We start from the raw sequence: 22,613 nt of genomic DNA on the forward strand, positions 1-22,613 counted from the left end.
GACCGCGAAAAAGAAAAAGAAAAATTCACACAGGCGAGTCCCTATCGATTGTCTCCACACCTGCACAGCCATCGCGTATTGACGAGAAGAGCAAAAATTGAAATAAACTGAAAAGAGGTTAGTGGAACTGTTGGCTTTTTTTTTGTTTTTGTTTTTGTTTTTTTTTTTGCTAGCGGGGCCTAGGAGGACGTGCGTAAAAATGTCGTGACGATGTCATCTCCAAACTGCAGGACAACTCGAGTGCCTTCTTTTCCCGCCAAACTCATTCGTCTCCAAACTTGACGAGTCCTACTCCTTTGATTTATTGATTTATTTTTTTTTTTTTTTGTTGTTGTTGTTGTTGTTGAAATCAAGTAGAAGGAAAAACGTGACAAACGAGGCGACTGTTTACGGCGAAAGGAGAAAGAAAACGGCAAAGCATCGACATCCTTTTCTTCTGTCCCCCCCCGCAGCGAGAAAAAGAAAATGAAGCATTTTCTTTCCTCCTCATTTGAGGAGGCGGTCACATTGGCCAGACACTCATGGAAAAAAAAAAGCATACCATCTGGTCCACTGCGTTATTTCATTTCACGGATACATCTCGACGTAACATGGTATTATACCTTTACAAAGGCCCCCCCCACCCTTATTTTGGCCTGAAATTCTTTTTTTTTTTATTAAACTGCATTTTTCATCCAACTTCTGCAACCTGATGCTACGGCATCGGTCGTAAAGCCCCAACACTTTTCTTTCGATTCTTCTACCCGTCTGTTTAGTTAAACACACAGGCAGCATCGCCGATATTGAAGAGAGAAGGAGGCGAAACCAGAAAAAAAATCCAACGCCCGCAAATATAAAAAAAAAAAAAAAAAAACCAAAAACTAAACCCGCTCTAGTCCAGGTGAGTTTATTTTTTCTTTTTCGCTTCTGGTCTTCCATCCCGATCTGCCCATTCCAAACCATAGCCTCTTGTAGGTACCAGCACTGGCCACCTGCTTTCGCTGTTCTCCCGTTACCGCTCCGACCGCTACCAATCCCGCCCCTCTGTCGCTGTCGTCGGCCCAACAGAACAGACACAATGCGCGATCCTCTCCCCCCCCTCCCCCTCCCTCCTTCTCCCCAACTAGTATATATAGAGAAAGAGTGTAAGGTAGAGCGTCTTGCAGTGTGAAATAAGACGCCAAACGACGTTGAATGGTGTTCCGTGGACGCACTCGACTCGTCTCAACTTCATCTCGTCACTAGTTTCTTTCCCTTTATTGCATTTCTCGAATTCGCACACCATTTCAAGAGTCCAAAATAGCAAACGGTGCTGCAACTGATTTCGATTACAAAAACCAACAAGAGTGATCCCGCTTCATTTTTTTTTTTGCGCTTCATCGCGGCGACGGTTTCAAGTGACAACCCGTGAATCGTCATGGCAAACGGGTAAGTCATGCTCTCCTCCATTATCTCGGTTATTAAAAAGGCAACTGTTTTGTATTTTTGAGCGACATCTTTAAGGAAGACACGGCAAGCGATTATGACGTACGAAAAGAATTTCCTGTATTTAGTTCGCGTGTGGTAAAGAAACGAACATCGGTTAACTGGCCAACTGGCCTACATCGTCCTGGCATTCATATTCAGTCTAATATGAAAGATGGGCACCCCCCCCCCCCCTCACAACAGCGCTTTTATATGCGAATCGCTTCTCATTGGGATACATAACAGTTGGCTCTTTAAACTTGCCCCGAGTCCTAACAGCTCACGCTAATTATGCTTTCCTGTTAGACGCATCAAAATAGCCGAGGTATTTCCCCTTTTCTCTAGTTTTTCGGTTGCCAAAGTGTCGCTTCTAGGATTGCTTCACTTCAATTGCGTCAAATAATAAAGAACCTGTCAAAACTCACGTGAATGACACGTCAGCTTCTTTTTTAAAAAAAAAAAAAAAAAAAAAAGGACGGGAGGGGGGGGGGGAGAGTAAAAAATAAAAATTGGCAAAAACAAATCTAAATAAAACTCTAGTCGTGGCTAAACAATTAAATTGTGCTCCATTGCGTGCGCGTTGTTATCAATCGCTATAACAAGCCACAAAAAGAAATAGAAAAAAAAGGAAAGCTGGATCAATCAAAAAATGTTGCTATTCTTGGCTGTGCTCCTCAAAGCGGACGACCAAAAGCGCAAAAGAAACGAAGGTAAATGAGGTGTGGAATACGATTATGATTATAGTGCGGGTGAAAACAAGGGAAACCCTTCACCAAAAAAAAAAAAAAAAAAAAAAAAAAAAAAAAAAAAAAAAAAAATAAATAAATAAATGAGAAGCACAGGGGCTTTTCGTGTAGTTATTGAATTGCTATCCATGTTTTTTGTTTTTTCTTCTCTTCTTTATACGTGAGAGGGGAGAACGAGATCATCAAGACTTTTCCACAGGTGTTGGATTTCTCCAAAGAAAAGAGGCAAGAAAAAAAACAGAAAACAAAAAAAAAAAAAAATAATAACAATAATAATAATTGGGCCCCACATAATATTGCGGGATGGAACACAAGTGTGCTGTTGCACATCGGGAACGGATTGTGTTTCTCTTGTCCCAGAGAGAAAACACTTGCCGAAAAGAAATAAAAAGACAAAAAAAAAAAAAAAAAAAAGACAAAAAAAAGTAGGTCCGCATATTCCAAACTTCTTCAACAGGGAAATAACAAAAATACTATTAAAAAAGAAAGAAAGAAAAAGAGTTAACGGAAAAACAGCTAGAAGCAAATCTCGTTACCACTATGATTTGTCTACGAGCAAGAGGCCAGCCAAATATCGCCCAACGGGGCGATGAGGCACCGTACGAAAACGAACGACCCAGCGGAAAAAAAAAAAGAGTCCGCTGGCCACATTTCGGCTAACAAATCAACGCCATCGAACATCGTGTCGTAAATAACACGTTATTTCGGCGTAGGGGGGGGGGGGGGGGGGCAGAGGCGTTTCACTCGAAAGATTGGCTAAATGGCGATCACAATATATCTTCTTTCTAATTCTCATTTTTAACTCCCAATTCTCTTTCTATTGTTCCCCTCGTTTTGTTTTTTCTATCTCACTTTTTATGACTACGATCGCGATTCTGTACATATTTGGTTTTTCGACGTCTATCAACAAGTAGCAGCACATTCCAGCAACGGCAGCAGACGCTACGCTGGGTCTTTGGGTTCTTGCTGATGGGAGCGATGGCCGCCATGGCCCAACCGCCTTTCCAGCCCAAACACAATTTCGGTAGATTACCGCAGCAACAGTTGCAGCAAGTGGGACCCAAATGCGCCCTCGTCGTACCTAAAGGCCACGGGTAAGATATCGCGTCGTACCAGCTGTTCAAATGAAAAATCTAGTGTATTTTTTTACTTCTAGTTTTTTTTTTTTTTTTTTTTTTTTTTTTTTTTTCTTGTTTTGGTTTTGGTTTTCCGACATCAATTTGATGTGTCGCTATTTTGATTTTGTCACGTCCGCAGGGAAAGTTGCATCACGATCGAATCAATCAACCGGGCATTCAACAAAGCTTCAAAGGAATTCCGGCTAGTCGAATCAAGAGAGGAAACGTACAACGAACAACTGGCTGAAACTCTAATCGAAACAAGTCGCTTGCTGTCCTTAGAGTAAATTTTAAACAAAATTTCCAGCACGAAAAATAATGACTTGCAATCATTCATGATTTCTCGTTTTTTTTGTTTGTTTTTTTTTTTTTTTGTTTTGCAGGCATAAATTAGAGACGGACGAGATTCAAGCGGCATTGCCATTGATCGATATTTTCAAAACGAGCATCGCCCGCTTTTGCCCCAAACCGACAAAATGCGAAGCCAGGCGATTCCGAAACTACGACGGAATGTGCAACAACTTAGAGAATCCCAACTGGGGCGCCATTTCGGCCCCTTTCCGCCACCTTCTGCCTCCCGACTACGCCGACGGTATTTTTCTTTTTCCATTTGTCCTCCGCGGTCATTGGCAATTAACAGTTGAAATCAAACAAACGCCGAATAATCGTGCAAAATGCAGACATCAGCATGCCGCGCATTTCAGTCACCGGAGAACAGCTGCCCACGGCCCGTTACATTTCGTCCACCATCCACCGCGATCTCGGCTATCACGATCACGCCGTCACCGTCTTCCTTCCGGCTTTCGGTCAGCTCATCGATCACGACATGGCCGCCGGAGCTGAAACGAAAGGTATGCGTTTCTTGCTTCACGCACGTTTCAATGTCAATCCAGGCGGCAGGGAAAATGAAAAAAAAACAAAAAACAAACAAAAAAAAACAAAAAAAAAAAACTCGCCGCTTCACACCTCTGCTTTTAATGCTCTAATTATTAATAATTTATCGACGAGACACGCGCGCAGACTATTAACTCATGTCGACCATAAGCCGCATGAGCGTTAAAGGCACCCCTTCGCCATCTTTTTTTCTTTTTTTTTTTTTTTTTTTTTTGCAGCTTTTGCAATTTTCCTAAACACGCTCGACTTCTTGGGATAATGTGTCCAAATGAGTCAGATCAAACTTTCACTGCACCCGCCATCCGTGTGGTTGGCAGTGGATGGCCTCGCGCACGATCGTCATGAATCCCCAACTCCCGTTTCAAAAATTTCTCGTGACGGCGCGACGAGAAGCAGAGTAAATCCTGAGAACACCATAAATTAACGATCGCAGTTGTTTTACTTCAATTCAATGCGTGAGATGTAAACCAAACGATGACGAAACAAGGTTTACATCGGAGTCAAAACGAGTGCGAGGGAAAAAAAAACAAAAATTAAAAAACGAAAGGCCATTATAAAAATAACGAATTCAAATGGCGGAAAGTGATTCGATGTCAACGCCGTTTCGTTTTCTGACCTTGCCCTTACGAAAGAGATCCAACTTTTATTTTAAGATCGTCTCTCTAAATTCTAGTCAGGCGATTCATTTAAAACCACTAAAAAGAATCAGACAGCTGAATTGCGTCCAGTTGGTAATGCCGTTTCACAATTATCACCGTACGTTTCATTTAAAAGTGGCCTCACAATTCAAACGAAAGAAGAAAAACAAAAACAAGAAGGCGAAGGTCACTGCTTCAATCCCCAATTATTCCAACAACAGCAACACTAAAATCCGACTTTGCATTTTAGATGGCCAATTTCGGAAAATAAAAAAAAAATAAAAAAAAAAAGCTTTTAAAGAGATAGTTTCGTGAATTGACATCTTTCCTCATTTCACTTGCGCCATGACTCGATGACGCAATTGGTCCAATTTAAAACATACCCCCCCCCCCTTTTTTTTTTTTTTTTTTTTTTTTTTTTTAATGTACGCAATTGATCGATAAGAATTCCATTTGCCAAAATAGATCCGAGGACGAATGCCGAGCCAAAGTGCTGTGACGTGTCTCCCGATCGGCGTCATCCAGCCTGTTGGCCCATCGACATCCCAGCCAACGACCCGTTCTATTCGCTCTTTGGCCGCCGCTGCTTGGAATTCGTGCGCTCAGCCAGCGGATTGAAAGACAAGTGCAAATTGGGACCGCGCGCCACCTACAACACGGTGACGAGCGTCCTGGACGCCGGCTTCGTCTACGGCACGAACAAGGAGACGGCGCACAAGTTGCGCACCTTCCGCGGCGGCTCGCTCACCTCCAACCCGGCGCTGCGCAACTTGGGCCTGAAGGATCTCTTGCCGGCGAGAAGGGAAAACCCCGACCAAAACTGCAAACGGCCCAGCGGCGACATCTATTGTTTCGAAGCAGGTGATGCGCGAGTCAATCAACAAGTCATGTTGGTCACTCTGCACACCATTTTCTTGCGCGAACACAACCGCATCGCCGCCCAATTGGCCAAAATCAATTCGCACTGGGACGATGAAAGAATTTTCCAGGTAATCGACACATTGACGCCATGCCCCACCACCTTTAAGTCTACTATTTTAAAGCCAAATAAAAAAAATAAAAAAAAAATAAATAATAATAATAATAACAAAATTTTTACGTCGTACGCAGGAAACGAGGCACATCATCGCTGCTTACGTTCAACACATCACCTACAACGAATTCCTGCCTATGGTGCTGGGCAAAGACATTATGGCAGACTACGGCCTGCTCCTCGATAAAGACGTACGTTCGCCTACAATCAAATCCAATCAAGTCACAATATAAGGCAATGATAAAAAGCGCCTGATTTGATTATAGGGTCTGTCGTCCGGTTACAACCCGAAAATAAATCCCAATCTCCCCTCGTCGTTCCACGCAGCCGCTTTCCGCTTCGGACACTCGGTCCTACCCTCCCAGATTGAACAGTGGAGCGTCACCCACAAGCACGTCGGATCACGCAGGCTGAGCGAATTGTTCAACCGGCCGTTCGACATGTACCAGGGAGGAGTGACCGATCGCTACATTTCCGGATTCATGAACCAAGTGGCGCAAGCTGTCGACGACGCCATGACCGAAGAGTTGACCAATCATCTGTTCGCAGAGCCCCTCAAGAGCTTCGGAGCCGACTTGGCATCGCTCAACATGCAACGCGGCAGGGACCACGGGTTGCCGTCGTACAACGCCTACCGCGAATACTGCGGACTGCGACGTGCCCATCACTGGGACGACCTGGCCGGCGTCTTCACCAACGACACGCTGCAAAAATACGCAAGAACCTACGCCAGTCCGGACGACATCGATCTGTGGTCAGCCGGAATCTCTGAACGACCCTTGCCCGGTAGTATGGTCGGCCCCGTTTTCGGCTGCATTATGGGAGAGACGTTTAAAAGCTTGCGTTATGGCGACAGATTCTGGTACGAAAATGGAGGCTGGCCGAGTTCATTCACGCCAGGTAAAATTCACTTTTAAAATCCAATTGCAATTAAAAAAAAAAAAAATGATCGACGCTTCATTTTTGTCCCGAACGCAGAGCAAGTGAACGAAATTCGACGAATCAAACTGTCCAGACTCGTATGCGACAACGGTGATCGTATCGAAACTGCTCAAGTCTACGTAATGGTTCTACCCGATCCACAAATGTAAGTTGAAAACCTCCACTCGTTGCGATTGGTTTGTTTACGTTTGACTTTAGCAAAGTTAAAAGGGAAGGCGGCGATGAATGGATTTTCAAATTATCGCGCCGTTTTTAATCTATCGTCGAACCCCACGCCGCCATCTTTTGGCGTTAGTTCAAAGTTCGAAGAACAAACAGACAGGAAAAAATCAGTCATTCAAATCGTTGGCGCGTTTCTGTTTCAAATTTTCCCTCTCGAGGCGAGGAGTCGCATCTTACAAGTGTCACGCAGGTAGCGGTAGAAAAGAACACACTGGGGAAAGGGGGGGGGGAAGACTCACTGGGGAAGACTCATCAGTTAAAAGAGAAATTTCACTAAAGGGGACTTCCCAAACATTTGGCAAAGGTAGTGACCTATCAATTTCAACAAAAGTAAAGAACGAATGTTGCGAAAACGCTGGCATCGGACAACTTTCACTGAGAGTTGTACGCGAATAGGAACACCTTCACATTGTCTTTGCCGTCAAGAAACGGATTACGAAGACGGAACTCGACGATCAGTGAATCAACAAAAGTGAAGGTATCTCTTCGGTAGAAAACGAAATGAGCATGACCAACAAGAGCATAAACTAGGGTAGCTGATTGAAATGCAACGTTAGATAACGGCGATTGAGAAAAGAAAAAAAAAGATAAGGAAAACCAGTTTTGGAGGGAGCCAATAAAAAGCCCGAAACGGGACGTGTAACTGATCATTGTCGAACACAAAATCCGATCTGAAGTTGGATGCCAATAAAACGCAGCGAAAGTAGAACGCGCAATCGTATCAAGAGCAACGCGATATGCATCACACAACACAGCAGAGCGTAGACCAGAAAAATGCATTCAATTAGATCAGTCGCTGGCGAGTGGATGGATATCCACCCACTCGGAGCAGTCCAAACAACGCAAAGTATTTCTATTTCGGTTTTTTTTTTTTTGTTTTGTTTTTTTGTTTTGTTTTTTTGTTTTGTTTTTTCATTTCTGACAAGGTCGTCTCAGCCGCAAACGTCTTTTGTCGACCTATTACAACGGGATTGATATAGAAACGTCAACATTCCGTACAGCTACTGACGAGCGCTTTTTAAGCCGATATATAAAAATATTTAGCCCAGATAAGAAAACAAAACAAAAAAATGAGGGAAAAGAAAAACATAAAAAAAAAAAAAAAAAAAGGAAAAGAATGGCACTACCAGCAACGATTAGAGTTGCGCCACGTGGCTCTACTGCAGCCACGTACAGCCTTGAAATAGTATGGCGTCACTCGACCTTATTTAGTCGTCTCCATTCGACTTTTATCTCAAAGTTGACGATCAACACATAACTCCAAGCCTTTGAAAAATCGAAATAGCTCTGTACTTTGCCAAATCCCTCCCACCCCCACACAAAAAAAAAAAAAAAAAAAAAAAAAAAAACTCCAGGTTTTATTAAAAGATAGCCAATCTCATCCGTGAACTACGTAACGGCGCTAGAATTCTTTCTGCAATTTAAATTTTAACACCATTTTTTTTTTCGTTTTGTTTTGACGGACTTCAGTAACCCGAGAGTGCCTTGCAAAAGCTCCGTGCTACCCCGCTTGAACTTGGAATTATGGCGGGAATCGAAAGGAAAGCCCAATGTCAAGAATCCGCAATTTGCGCCACCGACCGCTCCCGGACCATTCGCCGGAGGCTTCAATAGCGTACGTTTCATTTCGTTATTTCTAGATGCTGCAGAACGTCTGTACTTCAAATGTTCGGCCGATAACTTTTCCTTTTGGAACATTCGGAATGCATAGGTGCCAACACTGTTCAACAACCCACGGCCTTTCTTCTAATAATTGACCCGAAAACAAAGGAGCGGAGATGCGCATATCAAATCAACAAAACGCGACACGGCAAAGAAGAGAAACATCGAGTGAAATGAAGCAGCCCCTCCGTCGTTAGAGCCATCCAGTATACGAGTAAAAAATTCGGATCGGGGAAAGAAATGAAAGGGAAGAAGAAAAAAAAAACAGAGCGTTGATGAGAAACAAATTTAAAAATATAAGAATTAAAGAAAAAAAAAGTTTACGGATTAAAAAAAAACAAACCGTTAAAAAAAAAAATTTACCAATGGGGTTTCGTATAGATTATATCGTGTATGATTTTTAAATAGCTATATTCTCTTGGATGAACTTTTAACACATTTCCTTTTTTTTTCGGTCGTTTTTTTTTCTTTTCCTTTGTCAATGGGGATTCCTTCATCCCAATTTGTTTTTTGTTTTTTTCCCGTTTCAAAACCAATGCCACAATTTCTATCATTTTTCATTTTTCTATTCTTTTCGTTAACGTTTAAAATTCAATTTTCGTTGTTGTTGTTTAACTCCCCCCCCCCTCCCCCCAATGAGTCTGCAAAGCCAACGCGAAACGATCAAACAACAATAGACCATAGCCGTATATCTCCACTTGGATCCCATCTCTTCCTCGCTTTTGGTCTGCAATGATTCGGCATCAATTCACGATGGCCACGTTTCTCCAGTTTGTTTCGTCTCTCTTTTTGCTTTAGACAGGGGGCTTGGCTAAAGGCTGCCGCCACTTGACTAAAGGAAAACGGGATTTTGCATGGAAACTTAATCTAACAAGTAAAAGAGACTCCACTTCTGATAAAAACAACAAAAGGGCCTCCCTGTTTTCTTTGTTTTTTTTTCTCCCCATTTTTGGTTTTGAAACGGAATATTTTTTAAATTAAAGTTTTTTTTTTAATTGTTTCTCTTCTCTGTCAAAATATTTAAAAAGAAAAAAGTGGAAAAAAAAGATTTAAAAAAAAATGACGTATTAATATGACGGATTGGTTTCATCGTTTTCTCCCTTAAAACAAAAAAAAAAAGATGTTATTCAATTTTTCATCCGACTTTGTTTGCATGTGTAATCTCGCTGTAATCTCTTTTCGTCGGTGAACGACAGCCGGGCGAAAAGAAAACAAGAAAGAAAATATATATGCATATTATTATAACGGCGACGTTCTTATTACGGCAAACAGTATGTCATGGCTACAATTGTCAGCCGTTTGAAGCAACGTATAAATATGCACCTCTGCTGCGTAGCAGGGAGCGCTTCTAATGCACGGGTAAGTGTGCAAACATTACCACTTGCAAGCAAAAATTAAAAAAAAATGGCTACGCAGCCGGCCGGTTGGTTTACGTGTTACGGACACGGTAAAGTGAGATAGGAGAGAAGCCACAGACAACAATTAAATCTACCGAACTAATACCAAGTCATAGTAGCGTATTTGATTGCAGGGAGTTTATCCCACCCCCTCCCCCCCGTCACCATCTTGTTTTGTTTGTTTTGCTTTTTTATTATTATTATTATTATTTACAAGAAAACAAAAAAAAAAAAAAAAAAAAAAAAAAAAAAAGAAGAAATAAAAAAAAAACCTATCATCCATCGAGGTCGTTCGCCAATTGAGAAAGGCACACACGAAGTGAGAGAGTGAGAGAGAATGAACAAGAGTTCAGCAGCGGGAGCAACAGGTTTCGGGGCCGTTTGAAAAGGTAAAAGTTGACCCTCATACTGATACTACTACACGTAACATTCGCTTTACTCATTCGCGTGCATTCAAGAAACGGCAAAGCTGCAGTCGAAACAGTCCTATGGGTTGAATGGCAAGCGTTTCGACGGCGCGCATTACGAACGAGAAGCAGAGGCGTCGCAGACATCATTAACTGTCCCATACGGCGATGTTTAAATCGCATTGAAAAGGAGAGGCGTTGATACGAGGACAACGTTTAGAGAAACAAGGAGGGTATAATGTCCTTCTCGTACAACATCCAGTCAAAACGAAGAAGATCCTTTTAGCATTCAAAAACAAAAAGGGTAAACACGAGCGGATCAATTTAAAAACAATTTCGGCACACTAAAAGTGTAGCGAAGTCTTTGAAATTGAAACGGGCTTTTGCAAATTGACAAAACGCATTGTCCCTGTTTTCAAACTGATGGCTGATGGCAAGGACCAACACCAAGCTGATACACAGACCGTGCCACATGCATAGACTTTCTCTTTATTTATGCGCCTCGCCTCCACCGCCTCCTCCATTCAAAAACCAAAATAAAAAAAAAACCTCCAAACATTGCCTCGAAAAAAAAAAAACAAAAAACAAAAAAGAAAAAAAGAAAAAAAACAAAAGACGTTTGACCAGAAAACATGCGGGAAAAACACCAGCCAAAACACCGATAAAAACGATTCGCATTACGATGCTAAAAAAAAAAAATACAAGCTGGCTATTTTTAAAACACAGAGGTCCGGGCCAGAACGAACGGATGGCTGGAGATGTTTGATTATTTTACTAGGGGTAAAATTATTTCTTTAAAGCAAGATGAGGTGATTGGGTACCTTGCCAAATAGCGTGTAAATCGATTATAGAAAAACAATTGGGAGATGTCACGCATCCTTTTACGGTTGACAACCCGCAGTTGTCAACTCGTGGAAATAAAGAAATTCTATAGAAAATCATGACAGCAAAAGAAAACTCTTCATTCCTTGTGTCAATAACATGAACCGGTTAATCGATAAAATAAAAAAAAAATTGCTTTATTGTTCAATAAAGCAACTCTTTTCCCTCCACTTTCAATCAGCTATAGAAAGTTTAAATGACCAGTTACAAAGACACAATTAAGAAAATTCCATCAAAAATCATGACATCATCGACGAATATTTGTGTTGCATTTTCAGTGGAATCTTTTGGCTCGCCGAAATGGCGGCCAAATGAAAGACAAAAAAGAAAACAAGCGGCGGTAGCAACGAAGGCTCTACCGGCATTAAACTTTAGATGGTCCACCCTTCGAGGTATCAAAGGAACAAAGAGGCAAATAGAAAATGACAATAAAAACAGAAGAATAGGGAAAAAAAAGGATGGAAAAATAAAGAAACAAATTAAACAATTAACGATAATAACCGCGGTCGTTTCTTTGTTTTTAACACGACGTGTGCGAGAGGGGAATTTTGAACGACCGGCGACGTCATCGAATTATGGAAGAAAAGAAAAAAGAACGAAACAAAGTCGGTACAAGGTCGCCGTACTACAGTTTGGAGCGACTGGTGGGAGTGGACTGTTGAAATGAGATCAACTTCTTCATTTTCATGGGGTCCTATCAGTTCTAAAAATCCACGCGTAACATGCGATCGAAAATAAAAGTTATTTGTACGTGAACTAAATAACTTGTTTCCAATTGTTGAAATGAAAAAAAAAAAAAACAACATGAGAAGATAATAACTGACTATTATTGTAGTGTATACCCCAAAAAAAGGCTATAGAAACAACAAGCCAACGGTCCAGTTATGAAAACAAAAGTAAAAGGATGAAAAATAATGAGACTCTATCCCCAAAAACGGTTCGCCGCGCCACCACAAAGGTCACATCAATTCACACACACAAATAAAAAAAGAAAGAAAGAAAAAAAAAAGCAAACTTGAAAAGAAAGACATTTGGCACTCTATGTAATGCCAAATTGAATGAGATCAAATCTTGGGCGGTGTACTGGACTAGTCCATGTATTGTATGACCGGCACATCTCGGCCAGAACAACATACGCACGCAAAAAAAGTTGAGTGGGGTACGCATACAAGTGTGTGTGTGTGTGTGTGGCGGCTACTTGTTCACTGTGTTGCTAGAAATTGACCCACATTCGCAGACTTTGTCTGATTTTTTTTTATTTTCATTTTTTTTTCTTCAGGGAATGATAGTATAATCGTATGAAATGGTACGTGTACAAACGAAGAGGGGACGCGGATCGCATTTTTAAATGGCGGTGGGAGCGTGTCAATTTGTTTTCAGTCGGATTCTTCACGCTCGTTACATTTCGGGCTACACGAAATTTGGCCATTGCAGAAACAAAATTCGATGAAGCCAATCCGGTTAAAATAGTAAAAAAAAAAAAAAAACGATTACCACAAAGGAATAATTGATTGGAAAAAAAAGTGAGAAAAAAAAGATCGTCATCGTATAGGCAAGCGTCGTAACGCATTCATTATCGATTACATTCAAGTTAACGAGTTGGAAACTGGCACACATACACGTAGTCAAGGTCGCACTCCTTTTTTTCTGATCTTTTTTTTTTCTTCTTCTTCTTCTTCTTTTGGTTGCTGCAAGGCAATTTGTAGCATAAGCTCGTGATGTAAACGACTCGCGTGCGTGACTACCACCTGGCACCAGGCCACACCTCACCCTCCTCGACCGCCTCCCGCATCCGAACCACCTTACGACTCCCCGCTCTTTTGGTTGCAATGTTAAGATCCTATTAATGGCACCGTGACGTGCCCCTCATCTCGTTTGTAATCTACTATTTTGAATTTTTTTTTTTTTTTGAAGCTGAACTTGATCGCTTCTTTTGAAAAGAAGCCATCGTGAAAAAAAGATGGACGAAATAACAATGGCAAAATTGAAAACAAAACGACGATGAGGGAGGGAAAACAAATTTGCAAAACAATTAGGGCAATAATGAGATGCGTGTCGGCCCGTGCCTACGCTCGAACTAACATGCGACTTGTTAGATATGCACCTCGGTCACTCGGTCACTTTCTTTTAAGGTGATCGGTCAACCGCCACAGGACACACGACTCACTGACGGACGGACGGGCAGACCCAGCCGACTGAGACCTGATTTCTTTGCCTTGCCCAGTCTGTCTCGTCCGTACCCGTGCTGTTCAAAAAGCATTTGAAAAAAAAAAATAAATAAAATAAACCAAAAGGCAGAACAAAAAGACAACAACATTCAAGACAATCTTCTTCCTATTGGCAGCTATTGACTAATTTCAAAAGCCTCAGGTTGTCTCTTGTTGCCGCACTTCTAATCACTTCAATATGTGCCCTATGCCCATTGAGTTGGTGTTTCAGTTTTTGTGTCCATCGAAAGTGTTAAGCGAATTGCTCGGCTGCTATTTGTTACCTCAGGGAAAGGAATCGAATCATGAAATGACAAAAAATGAAACAGGTCCAACTCGCATGTTGCAAGGAATTCAACAAAGAAATGAGAATCGAAAACAAGTTGCCCTGACCACACCGAAACAAAAACATGCAAGCAGTTTTTGTCTTTAAAAATGGAATCAAGCAATCAGCCACACGCATCAAAGAAGATGAAAAATGATCTCAATTTCGTCCGAAAGTAAAGAGAAAAAAAAATCTCATTTTGTCCAGCCGATGGACTGCGAACGCGATGCAATTCTTCGTCCATGAGCTAATGAAGCAAGTAAAAAGGCAAGCACCGCTGCGCTAATGGCTGTGTGACACCACATTCTCAATTTTATAGATGGGTGAGAAGCGAGCGAGAGAGAGAGAGAGAGAGAGATAATAACAGACTCACACAGTGAGTCAGACGTCACGGGGATTATTGACACAGTCGGTTGCCATTGTGTGACGTACGACGTCTATATCCAACAGCCCATTGCGTTCAGTTTACTCCATTTCTCAGTTCTTTTTGGTTTTTTTTGGTTTTTTTCTTTTTCTTTTTCGGTTCACCTTGAAAATGAAAAGGAAGGCATGACGGCCAAAATACGATGAGAAAAAATAGCCGAAAAAATGATTGTGGCGTGCGCTTTCACCTCCCACAAAATCATGGCCATCAATTTTTCGTTTTTTTTTTTTTTTTTTTCGTGAAACATGTGTGGGGGGAGGAACGCCGTTTTAAAGATTCCGAAATTCAAATAAGAAAGAGAGAAAAAAAAAGGGCTGCTGTGGCGTTTTTTTTTTTTTTTTCGTTAACAGATCGACCTTAAGGATAGACGGATTACGACTTTTGGCTTTTTCATTTTCTTCACCTTGGCATTCCTTTACGTTCGTCATTTCGCTTTTCTCCACGTTTACTGTGTTTCACCGTAGCGTAGGTTCTTCTGCGAACGCGCCAGCCTATCTGCAAGTCTCCACTTTGGCCCCTGACAAGCGCTACTTCCACCACCACCACCACCACCACCACTAAGAGCAGCAGCAGCAGCACCTAGCTGAAAGACAAGTAATTGGTGAGGCCGGACTCACGCACACACACACGCGCGCGCGTTTCAGACTTTTTCTTCCTTTTTTTGGTAGATGCCATTTCCATTTGGTGCCACCAGATCGTGTATACATGTTATGCTGCTTTTCCAACATAACGCCTTTCACTCTTGTCTTTTTCGTTTGTATAGAGGGAGATGTTGAAAAAGGGAGGGGGAGGTGAAACAAATTGAAGAAATAATATGAAATAAATTCAAGGAATAAGGCCGCCCCGTAATCGAACGAAATGACGACCAACCACGTACGGAATTGTCGAAAAAAGAAAAAAAAAACTAAGACTGGGAGCGTCCGGGGCGGGCCACGATCCACGACAAACAGCGCCATCCACGTTGGTCTAGTAAGGTCCCCAACGTTCACTCTCTAAAGCCTCTCCTACTATAGTTTCATCCACGACGGGAAAGAAAAAAGAAACAAAACTCACACACACACACACACACACACACACACACACACGGGCAATTTAAAAGGACAAGTGAAACCCATTCACCTTGTTCAGTCTCTTTCAGCGCGGCGACTCGATAGCTCAACTCGCTTTTCTGCCTAGCCAAGAAAAATCTGTTGTCCATTCAAGTCTTCAAATCAAAGTTGCCTTCAACATAACTCGAAAGTTTTCGCATCGAGTTTTGGATTGATCGTTTAAATCGAGTCCTCAGTTGCTACAAAGTGTTTCAGTATTTGTGTGATTATTGATCGGAGAAACCCTTCCACTTAACCGCCCCACCATGAAGAGGTAAACCATTTTTGAATTTTTACTTTATTTTTTTTTTTATTGACCTCATTCAAAAACAAAATAAAAATTTTAAAATGTTTCTTTTTTTAATCGCCCTCCCCACCACGACATTTAAACACCAAAGATCCCGGCAGCTGATTGCGTTGGGATTACTCGTCACGCTGCAATGTTGCGTCCTCAGCGTTCGTTCGGACGACAACGGAAAGTGCGCCTTGCTCATCCCCGGCGCCACGTGAGTCTTATTCAATCTGTTTTTTTCTTTTCTTTTCTTTTCGTTTTAAGTGTTATTTAACAAACACAACACCTTGATCCATTTTTGTGCGTACAACGGGCCGTTCACAGGCGTTTCTATCTGCGTGTGAAGGGCAAACGAGTCCGCAAAGAAAAGAAACCAAAAAACAATCTAGAGGAAAGGGATACACCATATACGCTTCAGATACACCACACGCACAAAAAAACACCCATAGTTTAGTAGCTACGAACGTGTCGCAGTGATACCTGTAGAAACAAAAAGACCCAAAGAGATTGAAAAAAGTAAAAAGGGCAGCCAACTTTCTAAATTTTTCCTGTTGCTGCTGCCGCGCATTCTCGCAAATGGCTCCATGGTTGACTACTAAACATGGACTTGTACGGGTTTTTTTTTTCTTTCTTCTGATGATTTCGGCAACAGTTGTTCACGACTAGTCTTAACCATGCACCGAAACGTGTTCCCTTTTCGTCTTCTTCTTTCGCCGTTTTTTTTTTTTTCTCAAAAAGAATACGCCGTTTGTTTGTAATTACCGCATCAATAACACTTTTGTTATGTGTTTTTATTGACGTGATACGTACGGCAGGACGAGCACGTGCATTAGTTACGAGGCCATCAACAGAGCCTTTAACGCCGCAAAAGAAACCACCCGCCTCGGTGGGCCGCAATCCAAAAGCAAAGATCTGAGCGATATTGAAATCGACGTACTTGGCCGAACAATCGTCGAAACGAGCCGCATCTTGGCAAAAGAGTTGGTTTCTTTTTTTTTCTTAACAATTTCTCATTTTAAACAATTCGATACTCGTACGACGTTGTCTAACCAATTGTCAATTTACACAAAAAAAAAACAAAAAAAAACGAAAAAACAGATTCAAATTGGCTCCCGATGCGATTCACATGGGACTGCCAATGATCGACACCAGACACACGGCCATCGCTCCGTACTGTCCCGTCAAATTCGAGCGGCCACAATGCAAGGTCCAGCGCTACCGTGAAATCGACGGCATGTGCAACAATTTGGAGAACGCACATTGGGGCGCAGTAATGGCACCGTTCCGTCGACTCCTCCCACCAAACTACCGCGACGGTACGATTCTATTCTTTTCCTTTTTGTTGAACTCTTTTCTTTAAAAAAAAAAACAAAAAAAAATTCAATTCGCTTTCAATTGTTTTATGCTGCAGGTGTTAGCGCACCGCGCATTTCAGTGACTGGCTCCGAATTGCCTACAGCTCGACTTGTGTCGACCCTCACCCACAAGGATTTGGGCTTTCACGATCACGCAGTCACCGTCTACCTGCCCGCCTGGGGTCAGCTGATCGATCACGATATGGCTATGGGTGCCGAATCTAAAGGTAACACAGCAGGAACAGCAATAAAACGTTACTTGTCAACGCTGACATTACTATGAGAGCGCCTCCGGCTAATGAACAAACAAACCCTCCCCCCCCCCCTCACCAAGAACGAAAGAAAAGAAAAACGAGGGGGGGGGGGGGAAACAAATAAAAGACAAAGAAGAAAGAAAGTGACCGTGAATTTCTATTTTGACCTAACCCAAATTTTAGATCCCAGGACCAATTCCGAACCCAAATGTTGCAACGTAGCAGCCAACCAGCGTCACCAGGCTTGCTGGCCCATCGACATCCCGTCAGCTGACCCGTTTTACAAGCTTTTCCGTCGCACTTGTTTGGATTTCGTCCGTTCCGGCGCCGGAGTTAGGGACCAATGCAAACTGGGCACCAGGATCTCTGTCAACACCGTGTCCGCCTATCTCGATGCCAGTTTCGTCTACGGCAGTGATTTGGAAACGATGAACAAACTACGCGTATTCAAAGCCGGCCAAATGAAAAGTAACGCCATGAACCGTCACAAGGGAATGAAAGATTTGTTGCCACCGCAAATGAAGAACCCCGACGCAAATTGCAAACGACCCAGCAAGGACATCCACTGTTTTATGGCCGGTAATCTACATTTCTTTTTGTTCTTAGCGGTTCTTTTTCAAGAGGTAAAGGAAGAAAGAGAGAGCAATTTAAACTGTGAAAAAAAAAATTACAAACAGGTGACGCACGTGTCAACCAGCAAATGATGTTGGTGGCCCTCCATACCGTTTTCATGCGCGAACACAACCGCATCGCCCTCGAACTCAGTCAAATCAACTCTCACTGGGAGGATGAGAAAATTTTCCAAGAGACACGACACATTATTGCCGCTATTGTGCAACAAATCACCTACAACGAATTCTTGCCCATGGTGTTGGGCAAGGAAGTCATGGAACGCTACAGTCTCCTGGGAGAAAGACAAGTAAAACAAAAAAAAAAACCTAACAATTTGAAGAGACATGTTTATACTAAAACGTGTCTATTTGCGCAGGGCATGTTGAACAAATACAACCCGAAATTGGAGGCCACCCTACCGACATCCTTCTTCGCCGCCGCTTTCCGTTTCGGCCACTCCCTGATCCCATCGGCTCTTGAGCGCTGGAGCACATCGCACAAGTTCATCGGATCGCGACGACTCAGCGAGATCATCAACAAACCATTCGATGTTTACAATGGAGACGTTTGCGATCAGTATCTCACCGGTTTCATGAACCAAATCTCACAGGCCGTCGACGACTCCGTTTCTCAAGAGGTACGCTTGTCTTTGTCTTCCCCCAATCAACAATTCCGACAACAAACAAAAGAAAGAAAAACTCAAAGTAAAACTATTTTTTGTCTAGCTGACCAACCATCTCTTCCGAGATGAAACGAGCTCCTTCGGTTCCGACTTGGCTTCATTGAACATTCAGCGCGGTCGCGACCACGGTGTTCCGTCGTACAATGCCTACCGCGAATTCTGCGGACTTCGTAGAGCAAGAAGCTGGAACGACTTGGCCGGAGCCTTCACTAACGAAACGCTTCACATGTACATGCAAACCTACAAAACCCCCGATGATCTCGATCTGTGGTCAGCTGGTGTATCTGAAAGGCCTTTGCCTGGCAGCATGGTCGGCCCTGTTTTCGGTTGCATCATGGGAGAAACGTTCAAAAACCTGCGCCTGGGTGACCGTTTCTGGTTCGAAAATGCCGGACAGCCTAGCTCGTTTACTCAAGGTATTTACATATTCTTTCTTTAAACAAAATGGTGTTCAAAATAAAAATCACGTGAATTTATCAACCCAATCAGAGCAAGTCAACGAAATCCGCAAAGTTAAGCTGTCACGAGTCATTTGCGACAACAGCGATCACATCGACACCGTCCAAGTTTACGTCATGGTCCTCCCCGACTCAGAAATGTAAGTGACAAAACAATTCAACATTGAACGCATTTTCTCTAAAACACTACGCTTTTCACTTTTTCTAGCAACCCTCGCGTGGCATGCAAATCAGGCATTTTGCCACGCATCAACTTGAGCAAGTGGAAAGAGTAAAAGGTTGAAAGTCTAAAAAAATTAAAATTCCGACCAGATTTTTAATATAATAATAGTTTAAAAGATAGAATTAAAAAGATGAAAAAAAAACAACAACAAAATAACTCGTTATGGACGGGTTACTTTGTTTGTGGATGGCTACAAAATAATATAATATATACTTCTATTTTCTCGGCGAAGGTCATAAAGAAAGTAAAAGATAAAAAATACCTTCATATATAGAAACTAAGGATGGTAAGGAACCAATGGTAAAATAGGATTAGAGTGTAAATATAGACAAAAGCAAACCCATTTTGTCAATTGTCAAGAAAAGCATGGACTTTGAAACGTATGTCTCCCTTAACAGGAAAATCGACACAAAAAGAAAACGAAAAGAGGCCTTAGAATTGTCACTCCCTTATTTATAAATGCTGATTGTCTCTACAAATCTTTTCTTGTCACGATGTGAAACGAAACCTGATAACTAATAATTCAAAATACACGTGACTGATCTGTTTGAAACCCACAAAAACTTGCATCTCAACCCCCTTTTGTTCTTTCACTTTCACTTTCAACAAGAAGCCTATCCCAACAGATACGATTCGAAAATTCCCAGAAATTTTTGTTTAGTTTCAAGGCTAAACGACCAAATCAACGACACGTGGAAAACAATGAGCGAAAGAAAGAAACATGAAAAATGGTGACTTACTACTTGACGGAGTTTCTAGAAGCTCGTGGAACATTGGGACACGCAGCCCTGTAATGAGACATGAAATTAGTAAAGGGCAACTGAGAGCTTAACAACGAGACATTTTTTAAAACGTGATGCTTGAAATCAAACACAAAACAAAATTAGAAACATGTAACACATTTAATACTTGAAGAAAACGTCTTACTTTTCGTGGAGATTTGCCCGAGCACGACGTCACCCAGCTCCGAAATATCACCAGCATCAATCAAACAGATGACGAGATCGGAAGATGAATCAAGACTACCCCTAATTGTTCCCCATTCCCCTGAAGTTGACTTCCATACCATTCCCCTTAGTGCAGCGTTGCGAATTTTTATTTACCGCCAAAACTGGTGTAGAACATTCTTTGCCGCCCAAACTGGTGAAAAACAAATGCATAACACATTTACACAATGTAATTGTCTTAATAAATTCCCCCCCCCTGCTTTGCATAATCGATAGATAAAAATTTAACTAAAAAAATTAGCAGACGGTTTCTAAATTAATATTTCATATTTCTAATTCTTCTAAACAGATTTTCTTTACGTTATTCCTCTTTCAGCAGTGTTAAAGTAAAATAGCCATTTATACTGACTGATTTCAACATAGAATTTTCACGTTTGACTGCATTTGCAAACTAATATAATCTCCTACAAAAAATATAGCATATAAATGCACGCACGAAAGAAGCTTTGTAATTCTACGGATTGCTTTAAATTACACGTTCAGTGTATTTTGGGTGACCCATCTTCGAACCATGTTTTATTGTAGTTTACTTTTCAGCACGATTCAAATTTAAGTAAATTCACACCCGATCGAAAATGGAGGATTTTGATACATCACAATCAAAATGGAAAAATTATATATTTTTTCCCCATCGTGGACAGAAGATGAGTTTTTCACGCATCGCAACTCGACTAAACAAAATTATACAGAAGAAAAATGGCCTAATTTAGGACATCTAAGAGGAAAACTTTTTTCGAAAAGTTGAGGACAATTTGTTGCTATGACAATATTTTCTGATCAGACGTTTCTATTTCTTTGAAAGATGTGGCGAGTGAAAATGTGTTGAGATAGAGAGCAAACAAAGAAAAGATATCATTACATCTATAAAAGTGTATAAGGGATAGTCTCACAAATCACGCACCACTGATTCACCAGTAGAAGGAACGCTGCAAAAAGGTGGCAGCTGAATTGATCCAGTTGCTGGCAACTTCTGTAATGCCGTGAGGTGCTAGTGCTTTGTCAGACGTCTCTGTAGGTATGTCGTTATCATCCTCTGGCAGGTAATCAGGAAGAGGTGTACTTAATTTCCTCTCTGGTGAGATCAGAAATTTTAATTATGATTAAGAAATGATCAAAGAAACGGGCATTGGAATTCCCAACATACCGTCACCATCGGAGTTTGTTTCTCCGATTGGCTTCAGTGTCTCTTCCCCCAGTTCATTTTTGCAGACTAAGAAAGCACGCATTGTTTGCGTCTTACGAACAGCCTGCCCAACAGATTCAATATTAAGATCGGGACGGGAACGTAACGTGACACGGGAGTTGTTAGCATCAAAGACGATCGAGATAACTCCCTGCACTTTAATCAGTTGGCGCTCTAAAAGTTCGCGATCCTCCTACAAAAATCAGTTAGCAGTTGGTTTGCTTTCATTATGATATATGTGTACCTGGTTAGTGGTGAGTCCCGTCACCTTAACAGTAATTGTTTTGGCTTTTGAATTATACTTTAGAAAACGATGACCTCTGTCACTGTGAGAACTAGTATCTAATGCACCAAATAAGCCTTCATCTTCCACAGCTTCTTCTGTGGAAGAAATTCTTTCCACTTTTGGCTGACCTGCTGGTTTCCTATTTCCATAGGCCGAGTTCTTTGAGAACTTTAACGCTGTAAAGATATCTGCAGCACTGTTAGCTATTTCTTCACCAAATTCTTCTGCACTGTCGGCTGTTGCTTGAAGAGCTTCAAGCACACCAAACACAGCTGCTAACTTTTGACGGTGTCTTTGTGTGTCAGAAAGCAGTTTAAGTGTTTCTAGAGCTAGGCTGACTACTTCTACATTCTTTTCACCAAGAACATAAGCCAAGAATTGTATACTGGTTTCATCCTGATAAATTGAAGATTCAATAAACCATCCAAAATGTGTAGAATCTTACTGAATACCTGAATAAGTGTTCCTCTTTTGCTAGCATCTTCAGCAATATTACGATATGCCTGGACAGTGACTAGAGCCGTGCTACTTATGTCTTCCATTGTGCCGTCATTAAATCCTACATTACCAAATAAAGAAACATTAAATCCTGATTCCATCTCCTTGCAGATAGTATTTACATTAAAAAAAACAAAAAAAAAACAACCAAAGTAGAAGGTATTCTTTATGAAAACTCACCGCATGTTTTTTATCACAACAAAAGTTTCCTTCTGAAATCCCCCTGCAAAATGGATTCTTCTATAGAATGCGGCCATAAGCCGCTAGATGGCTGGTTGTGTTGTGGGAAGCTAAAAACTGGAATGAAACGGTTCAGAAATGGTGGAATGTTACTA

At 41.6% G+C, this 22,613-nt stretch overlaps 3 protein-coding genes and 1 long non-coding RNA gene across 5 annotated transcripts; 2 read left to right on the plus strand and 2 right to left on the minus strand.

The window, feature by feature from the left end:
• The first annotated feature begins 1,173 nt into the window (after positions 1-1,173).
• On the plus strand, positions 1,174-8,944 carry LOC130701408 (peroxidase-like). 2 transcript variants are annotated; one of them, XM_057523373.2, is made up of 11 exons: positions 1,174-1,407; positions 3,101-3,283; positions 3,447-3,590; positions 3,691-3,899; positions 3,988-4,158; positions 5,305-5,828; positions 5,950-6,063; positions 6,139-6,772; positions 6,851-6,959; positions 8,507-8,651; positions 8,748-8,944. In XM_057523373.2, the coding sequence occupies exons 1-11, from the start codon at positions 1,397-1,399 to the stop codon at positions 8,784-8,786; spliced, it is 2,283 nt and encodes a 760-aa protein (XP_057379356.1). In that variant the 5' UTR covers positions 1,174-1,396; the 3' UTR covers positions 8,787-8,944. The 2 variants fall into 2 exon arrangements, with proteins under 2 accessions (XP_057379356.1, XP_057379357.1); XM_057523374.2 differs by having other exon boundaries at positions 3,104-3,283.
• LOC132088430 (uncharacterized) lies at positions 7,974-20,325 on the minus strand. Its single transcript, XR_009422005.1, has 3 exons — positions 20,232-20,325; positions 20,045-20,092; positions 7,974-8,050 (listed from the first exon to the last, which is right to left on the minus strand). It is a non-coding gene; the product is annotated as an uncharacterized LOC132088430 (long non-coding RNA).
• LOC130701471 (peroxidase-like) lies at positions 15,469-19,867 on the plus strand. Its single transcript, XM_057523453.2, has 11 exons — positions 15,469-15,702; positions 15,827-15,934; positions 16,536-16,700; positions 16,819-17,036; positions 17,132-17,302; positions 17,513-17,908; positions 18,007-18,248; positions 18,318-18,578; positions 18,667-19,039; positions 19,113-19,221; positions 19,290-19,867. The coding sequence occupies exons 1-11, from the start codon at positions 15,695-15,697 to the stop codon at positions 19,354-19,356; spliced, it is 2,118 nt and encodes a 705-aa protein (XP_057379436.1). The 5' UTR covers positions 15,469-15,694; the 3' UTR covers positions 19,357-19,867.
• A 447-nt stretch (positions 20,326-20,772) lies between the features above and the next one.
• LOC130701442 (armadillo repeat-containing protein 1-like) lies at positions 20,773-22,568 on the minus strand. Its single transcript, XM_057523424.2, has 5 exons — positions 22,459-22,568; positions 22,233-22,339; positions 21,739-22,176; positions 21,456-21,687; positions 20,773-21,383 (listed from the first exon to the last, which is right to left on the minus strand). The coding sequence occupies exons 2-5, from the start codon at positions 22,320-22,322 to the stop codon at positions 21,220-21,222; spliced, it is 924 nt and encodes a 307-aa protein (XP_057379407.1). The 5' UTR covers positions 22,323-22,339; positions 22,459-22,568; the 3' UTR covers positions 20,773-21,219.
• Between the last annotated feature and the right edge of the window lie 45 nt (positions 22,569-22,613).

The sequence above is a fragment of the Daphnia carinata genome, chromosome 10, assembly GCF_022539665.2.
Source record: "Daphnia carinata strain CSIRO-1 chromosome 10, CSIRO_AGI_Dcar_HiC_V3, whole genome shotgun sequence".
NCBI lineage: Eukaryota > Metazoa > Arthropoda > Branchiopoda > Diplostraca > Daphniidae > Daphnia > Daphnia carinata.